Source organism: Phalaenopsis equestris, unplaced genomic scaffold, assembly GCF_001263595.1.
Source record: "Phalaenopsis equestris unplaced genomic scaffold, ASM126359v1 Scaffold000761, whole genome shotgun sequence".
In the NCBI taxonomy this organism is placed as follows: Eukaryota; Viridiplantae; Streptophyta; class Magnoliopsida; order Asparagales; family Orchidaceae; genus Phalaenopsis; species Phalaenopsis equestris.
The window spans coordinates 854,178-863,863 of NW_018165201.1; the positions used below are offsets into that span (position 1 = coordinate 854,178).

Consider the following 9,686-nt stretch of genomic DNA (forward strand, 5'->3'; position numbering starts at 1 on the left):
TGCCTACACAATACTTTGCATGATCATTTATGTAAATTTCCAAACTTTAAAAATTTTGAGAGTGCCAATTGAAATTTTACATCCTTGTTATTCAATAGTTTTTTTTTAAGGTATATCCCTCATTATGGCCTAATAGTATGTATGTACATTCAAAAATCTTGAAAAATCAATCAAAACTAGGTCAAACCTTCTTCAAATACATTGATTATGAGGTTGTTTATATTACTGAAAAAGAAATACAATAGAAATAAAATATAATGTATTTCAAATACTTTAAGTTGTTAGATTTGATGTATAATAAATGCAACAATCTATATTCTTATTATTAGTCTAAAGAAAAACAAAATTAACATAAAACTTGCTCGACAATACCGACAATAGCTACAACGGGTGAACGGTGATGGGTGGTGGCAATGGGCATGTCTGTGTCGCCTCCAGCTGGTAGCGATGACTGTGGGCTGCCAACTGACAACAATAGTGCCGGCGAGCGAAAATTGTTAGCTAAGTGTGGCACCATGCAGCTAGCTTCTGCTACAATGGGGACGAACTACAACAACTGGCAGCAAAAGATAACGGACGACAACCGATGGCGAGCGACGATGGCTGCAACAGGCTATAATTTGCAATGTATTTAAAAACGCTCCAGGTTAGCAAATTTGAAATGCACCAATTTTAAATTGCAAGAAATTATAAATCCGCCAAAATTTTACATTGCATTCCGTTTTAAATTAACTAAAATATAAAATTTTGAAATGCAATGCAATTGATTCACCTTACACCACTAATGTAGGTAACAAGACAGATCCTAAAGTCAAAACAATAAAATAGTCAACTCCTCAAACTTGCCAGTCTACTCAACTTAAAGACCATTTAGCTATACTCACCCAAAATCAGCACAGGCATACAGCTAAACAAAAAACCCATCAGGCACTCCAAAAACAGATGAATATTTCCAAAACATTAAGAAAAGATAACTATGACATCACTAGCACTGTAACATCTATTAAAGTTACAAATCAAAAGCAAAAAATATAATATATACATCCAACCTTCCATTCAATCCATCACTTTCCTCCATTCCATCCTTTTACCCAAATAAATTGCAATAATCAATCCTCATTTTCATTACTATACCTACAATACTTCATCATCATCCGGCAACAATGCTGTCAAGAGTGAGTACTTAACACGCAGAGAGATTTTACCTCTCTCCACATTCAACTTAGCTCCCGAAACCACCCAATAACCTGGCGAATCTTGGGGTCCTCTCACCATCTCCGTCGTGTCAATATATCTAAGCAATTTCGGAGCCTGAACCGGAACTGGAGGTCCGCCGGGGTAAACCGCAGAGTTTATGTTTACTTCGGCGGGACGAGGGGACGGCTTCTGAAATGCGGTTGTGAAGTGGGTGCTTATCAGGGTGGATATAAGTCCAGACTTGTGAGTCAAACCGGGCGATCCTTCCCATTCCGGAGTTCTGAGAAGGGAAACATTTGATACCGACGAAAATTGAAGGCGAAGAAAGAGTACCTTTTTGAGGCCATAGTTGCCAACGTGTAATTGAGCTCCTGTGACGATTGAGTTATCGTCGTCTGCTTCGATAGGCGCGGTACAGACATGGGAAAAATGGCGCTGTTGAAGAGGTTCGTAGAATTTCCGTTCGTTTGTTTCATGAGAGTAGGTGCTGCTAGGGTTGTCTTGGAGATGGAAGATACGGGGAAGAGAGGAGAGGTGCTGGAGGTGAATGGCTAATCTGTTGCATCTTTTTCCTTCAAGGAAGAGTCGGAGGCCTGTGATTGGCCGCTTTCCAACATCAACCTGTTTAAGGGAAATGCGTACTAGATATCATAAATGAATAAGCAAAGCAATTTCATATATATACTTAAGGATTAGCTAATCTAAAGTTAATAAGCTCCAAATCTCCGGTCATTAAATTATGACCCAAATCTCAATATTCATGCAAGACTCCAGCATCTATTTTTCACTTTTGTTAAATCCTCAATGGTTTGGCCAAATGCATTGATTTGAAAGTTCAAATTTATAGGCTGGGTGTTAGAATTATAAATATGTATGATTTTGATGATATAAAATTTTCGGCTTTTTGTTGACACCAAAAAGTTGGAACTGCAAAGTATGTAAATATGAAAGTTTAGATGTGAGATATGTAAATACATTGGAATTGTGTGCTAAGTAGGTAGATTTTCCTTATTTTTTATTAAAATTGGTGATTCGAGTCTTAAGGTAACTGATTTCTAACAATCCCAAATTAATTCAAGGGAGAATAAGTAATGTTCCAATATAGTACATAACTTACAAATGATTCGAACTGCTGATTGGTCCGTATATTTAAGTATTGTTCCAATATACTTCATTAGACGATAAATGGTTCAATCGATTTCATTGAGAATCTTGTCAGGGAGTTGTAGCATTACCCTAACTTTTCACAAACTTAACCGGAAAAGCAGGATAGAGCTACTATGCTGCAGGCTGATAAATTTATTGTTGTAGAGTGATTCTGCGAAGATGAAATACAACAACACCAACAAAGTCTTAATCCCATTACGTGGAGTCAGTTACATGAATCCTTTTTCTCCATTGCATCTTATTTAGTGTCATATTTTCATTTAGTTCTAATAAATTGAGATCATTTTTTATATAATAAGTCCAAGTCTTCCTAGGTCTACCTCTGCTTTTCTTAACATAAGTTGAATCTAAAACATCAACTCTCCTAATCTGATCATCAGATGGTCGACTTTTAATGTGACCAAACCATCAAAGATTAAATAAACAAACAAAAATAAATAATTACCACACTAGTATTGACATAAAGCTTCGGACCCATGAATTTAAACTGCAATGATGCACTACTTGGTTGCTTCCGTTGAGGACCCAGGGGAAGATCACTGAATACAGGTGCCCACTGTCTTGGCAATTGAAACTCCAGAAACTGATGAAGTTCTTCTATTGGTGGTTTATCTGTAAGAAATGACAGAATTTAAAAATCATAAAAAATAATGTAAATGAGTAATGTAAAAAAAAAAAAATCCAGCTACAACAACTATCATCAAGACAGAACTAGTAAAATTTTTCTTACATCAGCTGCTCATCACCCCTAACAGTTTTTTTTCTGATATTACCCCAAGTATTTCCATTTGATAGAAAAATATAACATGCATATGTTCACTGTAATTAGAATATTTAAAATAATCTGAATGTTAATAGCATCTTTTTAGTGCATCTTCATGCACCATGCATACAACCTGTGCTGATTTTTTATATCATTATCAATTTAAGAATGCAATAGATCGAACATAGACATGGATGACACGCAATCATACATACTGTATAATCAGTACAATACAAAGCACTCAAAATCTGAATATTTTCTTAACAGTTTTTCTTTTTTTTTAACTCAACATAAGTATAATTATTATTTATTGGAAAGAGTACAACAGAAGTAAATGCAAAAATTGATAGATAAGAAGAAGAAGCCTAATAAAACGCCAAGAAGGCCAACAAATTATGAATGAACCAACAAACAACTAGAAGAGAGGAGACCCAAGGGATCCCATAAAAAATGCCTAACTTGATGCATAAGATATTTTGGAGAGTGGCTGTATTTGCCCCCCCCCCCCCCCCTCCCCTCTGATTAAATAACTTGGAATTTATTTTTCAACAACTTTTCCACACTAGAACAATGACAAAGGTTTATTGCAGAAATGTGCTGGTTAAAACTACTTGGTTTTGTTCATATTGTTATGGCAATGGTGCGCAAAGAATCCCACTAATCACCATTGCAATGATGAACCAATTGCTGGAGTTTTGGAAGAAAATAATCTACTAGAAGGCTTAGAAAGGCTTTTTCAAAGCACTTTGAGGACTTCTTGAAATTTGACAAGAAAAAGCTCTAGCATATGGATCCCACGTCTTATTAACCACGTCTCATAAACTGGAGCGGCATTATTAACAAATTTCATTAAGATCATATTCCCATTATTCATTGTACATGAAAATAAGTTATTATATTGCAAATTCTAATTTGGTATGATGCTTATGCATTTGATTTGGTTCTGTGAATTTCTAGCTCATGCACCATAAGTGCATGAAGTGTGTCTACCTTCATGCATCCCTTGCCACTAATAAAAGTCCATACAAGCACAAGTAATTTTCATATACCTATATGTATGCTATTGCTAGGGCTGTCAAAAAGCTTGTCGTTCTCAAACAGCTCGTGCCCGACTCGCTAAGTAGCTTTTGTTCGATTCGTTCTTTAAGCAAATTGAGTCAAATAGGATTTTTATGAATAATTAAATAATAAATAAATAATATTTTTCTATCATAAATTTTTATGTTGTATTTAAAAAAAATATTAAATTTTATTAATTTTTAAATTTTATGTTGTATTTATACATATAACGCCTAAACTTCAATGTTTATACATGTCGCCTTATCTAGCCATGAAAATGTGCACTTCACATTTTAAAAGTTAAAATAGTGGTATCTTTGGTCTCATATCAAAGATTTGGTTTGTATAAATGTAAAAAAAAAAAAAAGGTTTTAGATATGTAAATACATAAGAATTGGCTTGTACAACATTGGTCCTAGCAGCATTCCAAACACGCACGTAGCCGAAAGAAAAAAATCAAGCATCACTCACTGATTTATTCAATCAAATAGTGAAAAGTAATTAAATGTCTACTCCCAATGATGATCATCTGACCATAAAGAAAAAGTACATTTAAAACATTAAAGAGAATAATTAATCAAAGATTGTATCAGTTACCTTTGTTTTCTTAATTTAACAACAATAACCTCTTTCATAAAATTTACCACAATGTTACATAAGAATATTATGACACATTTTAATTTGAATATCAATTTCATAACAAAATCTAATATTATTATAAGATATTTTAAAATTTGTAACATAAGATCATTATCAGTTATAATTAACTGTAAATAAACAGACTAAATAGTTAGTTAAAAAAAATAAAAAAAAACTTTTTTTTTTCATAGAAAAGAAAATATATAGAAAATGAAACAAAAATTTTTTTTCAAACAAATAAAAAACAACGTTTTTCGGAAATGTGGAAGTCAAAGCTCATAGACATTTAAAGAAGCAAAATTTGATTCAAGATCTTGATTATAATTTATAAAGTACTTATCAATTAAATTAACTAGCACCTCATATTAAAAAAAATCTATAGTACCATGCCGCGGAAGAAAAAGTCTGAACGCTTGAGGTTAGCTGATCATCAGACCGTAAATTTCTAAAACAGCAGCAGGGAGATTCATGAATACATATGAATGGGGTAACATGTATGTAAATGCCCCTAGAAAATTTCTATTAGAAAATGCCTCCTCACCCCGCCTCCCCCTGCCTCGTTTGCTCTGCTTTTAATCCCACCTAGGGAAGAAAAGCTTTATCAATGCGGTTTAAATGTTAAAATGAAGCATAATGAGTTGAAAACTTTCAGCTGCATGTGGGTCACAGCTGCGAAAATAGGAGATCTTGGGTATTATTCCTCTCTTTCGATGGGTTTTAAAATAAAAAATTAATTTCTGGAGTTTAATAATGTTATTTTGATTTATTAAATTTCAAAAAATTATTATTTCAAGCCGAACAAAAGTTGAGACAAACAAACAAATTCAAATCAAGCCAAATACGGACATGATATTTACTATTTATTTCGAACGCGAGCTTACTTTGCGCCAAAAAAATTTTGAATAAGGTGAACACAAACAAATATTGGGCTCGCTTAAGTTCGGTTCATTTACACCACTAGTTATTGCACATTGTTGAGTGGAGCTATTGCTACAAGTGTTCAAGGTAACAGAAAAAGTTTCTAAGAAAAGTATGAGCCTTGTTAATTCCTGAATCATATCAGATTGCACTTGGTGTGTCTGTAATTAGCAGATGTATAGGTATACATTACATACATATAGGCATACATATATACAAAAGAGACAAGCACACACACACAAATACATATAGACATATATACATACATACATATGTATGTGTAAAGCTTTTATAATTCCCTAAATTCCGCCATACAAGTATTCCCGGGGAAGCAGGTCTCTCTTTCTATTTCACTTCAATTTATGTTCATATTCCTCTAAAAACTATAGATAAGATTCTTTTTTAATTTACTTTAGCATTTTTTAAACTTTTTAAGCACCGATAGGCATTTCATAATTGCAACTGCCTCCATCCAAAAAATCTCCAAACACTATCAGTTGTTGCTACTATCCACACTTTTTTTTTTTATCTCATTTCACCTTCACACATAAAATAACCTTTAGCATTTGCTTCCATCATAATTGTACAATTTCTTAAAACAGAACTTAAGATAAATCTATTGCTGATTATTTTTCACAATCATCATCCTGGTCAACTCGATGGTAATAAAACTTTCTAACATTGTCCTAAGTCGACACTATTTTTCTTTCTTTATGTTTCAACAGTTGGATTCAATTTATTTCACTTTTTTAGAACTTTTTTTCTGATTTGAAGAAAATGTTTCATATAATATGTTATAAATTTAAATTACTTTTACATTGTCATCGCTTCATTATTCTTCCATTTCTTATATTCATTTTCTAAAAAAATTATTACTTTTACACATACTCATAAATTACTTCAAACTAAATTTCATTATTCTCGCCAACTCAATATGCACTTAAATATAAAGCCTATACAACCGCTACATTCACTCTTCCGTGAACTGCCTTGATTTTCTTGTGACACGGAGACTTCAAGCACAAGAACTTGGGCTCCTTCTTAGGTGTTTTTGGTTGAGAGAAAGTTTAGTGTAGTGTAATTCTTTTGTGGTGATTTTAAAAAATTAAGTATTTAGTGCGAAAAATTATAAATATAATATAAAAATGAATGAATTTGAAGTTTACACCTTAATTCATTTTGGTTGAATTTAGAATACGGCCGATTGGGCCGAATTTGAGATTTAAAATGTTATTAATGTAAAATGGTATCGGTAGGTCGCCGCCAATAGCTTTCCGCGCCAAACTCTGCCAGCCACCAACCTCAATTATTGTTCACCACTATCAAATGTTGCTCGCCACCAGCAAATAATCCTTTATACAATTTGAAATACATTGTTTTCAGTTAACTTCAAACCAAACAAAAAAAATACAAAATCCTATATTTATTGTAGAGTGAATCAAATAACTGTAAAAGTATTTCAAATACAATACATTATTTCTGCATTACATTCATTTTATATTGTATTACTTTTTCAACAAACCAAACAATACGGAAAAAAAATAAATAGAACTTTCCGGTTTCAGATGTTAGATGATAGCATGTTAAATTTTCATTAGCTTTTGCAAGTTTTAGCCGCGCCAAAAAATAATGTTTGTGATAATGTCAAAATTCACAGAAAATCTGAAAAATATCAATACCACGGCGAAAGGAAAGTGCAATTTCATACTTACAGCGCAAGTATAGATTGATGGCATGGCTCAAGAAACCACTGCCAGGAACTCCATTCAAGAGAGAAGTGATTGGAATAAATGACATTGATATAACATCTGGTTCATATTGAACAGTGTTCAACCATTCATGATGAGGTAAGTCCTTGCTATCATTCCCCCCTCTCCTTTTAAAAATTCTCATGATGTCCTGAAGAAAAACAATTCAGGCATATCAACCGACAAGACAGACTTCTAGCTACAGATCAGTAAGATAATGCTTTATATGCCAATTGTACCTCCTTTGTTGCATAAGAACATGATGGACTTGAGCTTGCAAATCTTAGTCGTTGTTCTTTAGCTTCAAACTGCAATAAATTCTTCCTTAAATTAATGAGCCACTATATTGTAATTCAAATACAATTCCCAACTAAGGCTAGATAGGTTATAACATACATTATTTTATAGGTTGATGACACGGAATATTTATCAGCTTTACGCATGAGACATGAAGCTGAAATGAGACATATTGCCAATCAATTGGAAGAAAAATATAAAAGTGATAAAAAATACATCCTTGAAAAGCCCTAATTCCGATGCAAAGCCAATCTATCTAATACCGAAGTTCGCAACTTTATTGTTAGCCCAATTTAACTGTTAGAAGTTAAGAAAATAAAAAAGCATACACAATTGTAAAATGGTGCGCAAATGCACCTAGGGTTGTTAGATACCTTGTTTGTGAATAGTTTTTGTTCAGCTCATTAAAAAGGTCCATGTACAGTTCATCCATTAAGCAAGCCGAATATAAATAGATATTTTGAGCTTGATTTTTTAATGACCCGAACATATAAAGACCTTTGTTCGATCGAATTTAGCTCATTATTAGCACTATATATATATATATATATAATATTGTAAACTTTTGAGGCTAGAGCTTTATTCTTTCATCGATAGGAAAAGGTATGTAAAGACAAATTACAAGACCCGAATAGAAGGAAAGGCATAAACTCAGAAATAGATAAATATGAGAATGGAAGAAAATAAAGAAAGCAAATAAATGCTAATAATAACTCCAACATCAATTAGGCCAATAATTCTAATAGCCCCCCTCAAGTTGAAGTTTAGATATCTATCATGTTCAACTTGGATTTGAAGACGTCAAATAACAACCGAGAAAGATTTTTTGTAAGGATATCTGCTAATTGACCATTGAATGAGACAAATGAAATACAGATCTCCCCTGAATCGAGTTTTTTCTTAATGAACTGTCAGTCAATCTATACATGCTTTGTGCGATCATGCCCGACTGGATTATGGGAAATGCTAATGACAACTTTATTATCACAAAACAACTCATGAGGAGCACAGACAAACAGACATAATTCACGTAGCATGATGCATAACCAAAGAGCTTCACAGATATCCAAGGACATGGAGCGAAGCTCAGCTTCAGCACTGCTACGAGGTACAACCGACAGGTTTTTGTTTTCCACGTGACAAAAATTCCCCACATGAAGAGCAATACCCTGAGATTGATCGCCGAACAAGGACAAACCCAGCCTAATCCGTGTCTATATAAACAACAATAAAACGAAATGTGTGACGTGAAAAAAAAACAAACATGAGTTTGGTGTGTCTTTTAACGAGTGAAGGATCCTATGAATAGCTCTAAGATGGTCATAGGGATCATACATGAATTGACTCGCAATACATACTACATGGCAAATGTCGGGGCGAGTAAGCTTGAGGTAAATGAATTTCCCCACAAGATGTTGGTAGTGACTCTTATTCACCAGAGTCGATTGGGATCATCAACTAATTTCTCATTAAGATCCATTGAAACCACCATTGATTTGCATAGGAGAATGTTATTCTATGTTAATAGATCAAGCATATATTTGCACTGAGGCAAATACCGCAAGATGACCGAGCTACTTCCATGCCTAAGAAGTATCAAAGCGATCTACGTCCTTCATTTCAAATAAAATAACAAGAATGTTTTTCAGAGACTCCAATACTAGTAAATCATCATATGTGAGCACAACATCGTGGACATAGACGATAAAGATAGACGATAAAGATAAAAATTATGCCGCTGGAGGCATGCCGAAAGAAGAGAGTATGATCTGATTGTCATTTCAAATGAAATAGCAAGAATGTCTTTCATAGACTCCAATGCTAGTAAATCATCGCATGTGAGCACAACATCGTCGACATAAACGATAACGATAGTAATTTTGCCACTAGAGGAATGC

General features: G+C 33.5%; 1 protein-coding gene across 1 annotated transcript in view; it reads right to left on the reverse strand.

Moving 5' to 3' along the window:
• Positions 1 to 947: 947 nt before the first annotated feature.
• LOC110030849 (MACPF domain-containing protein At4g24290) overlaps positions 948 to 9,686 on the reverse strand; it is a 37,446-nt gene continuing 28,707 nt past the window's right edge. Inside the window, exons 5-8 of the mRNA XM_020733790.1 lie at positions 7,731 to 7,799; positions 7,456 to 7,642; positions 2,810 to 2,976; positions 948 to 1,818 (exon numbers count right to left, since the gene is read on the reverse strand). Of these exons, the coding sequence (XP_020589449.1) occupies positions 1,135 to 1,818; positions 2,810 to 2,976; positions 7,456 to 7,642; positions 7,731 to 7,799 (1,107 nt within the window). The 3' untranslated portion in view covers positions 948 to 1,134. The remainder of the gene's footprint in view (positions 1,819 to 2,809; positions 2,977 to 7,455; positions 7,643 to 7,730; positions 7,800 to 9,686) is intronic.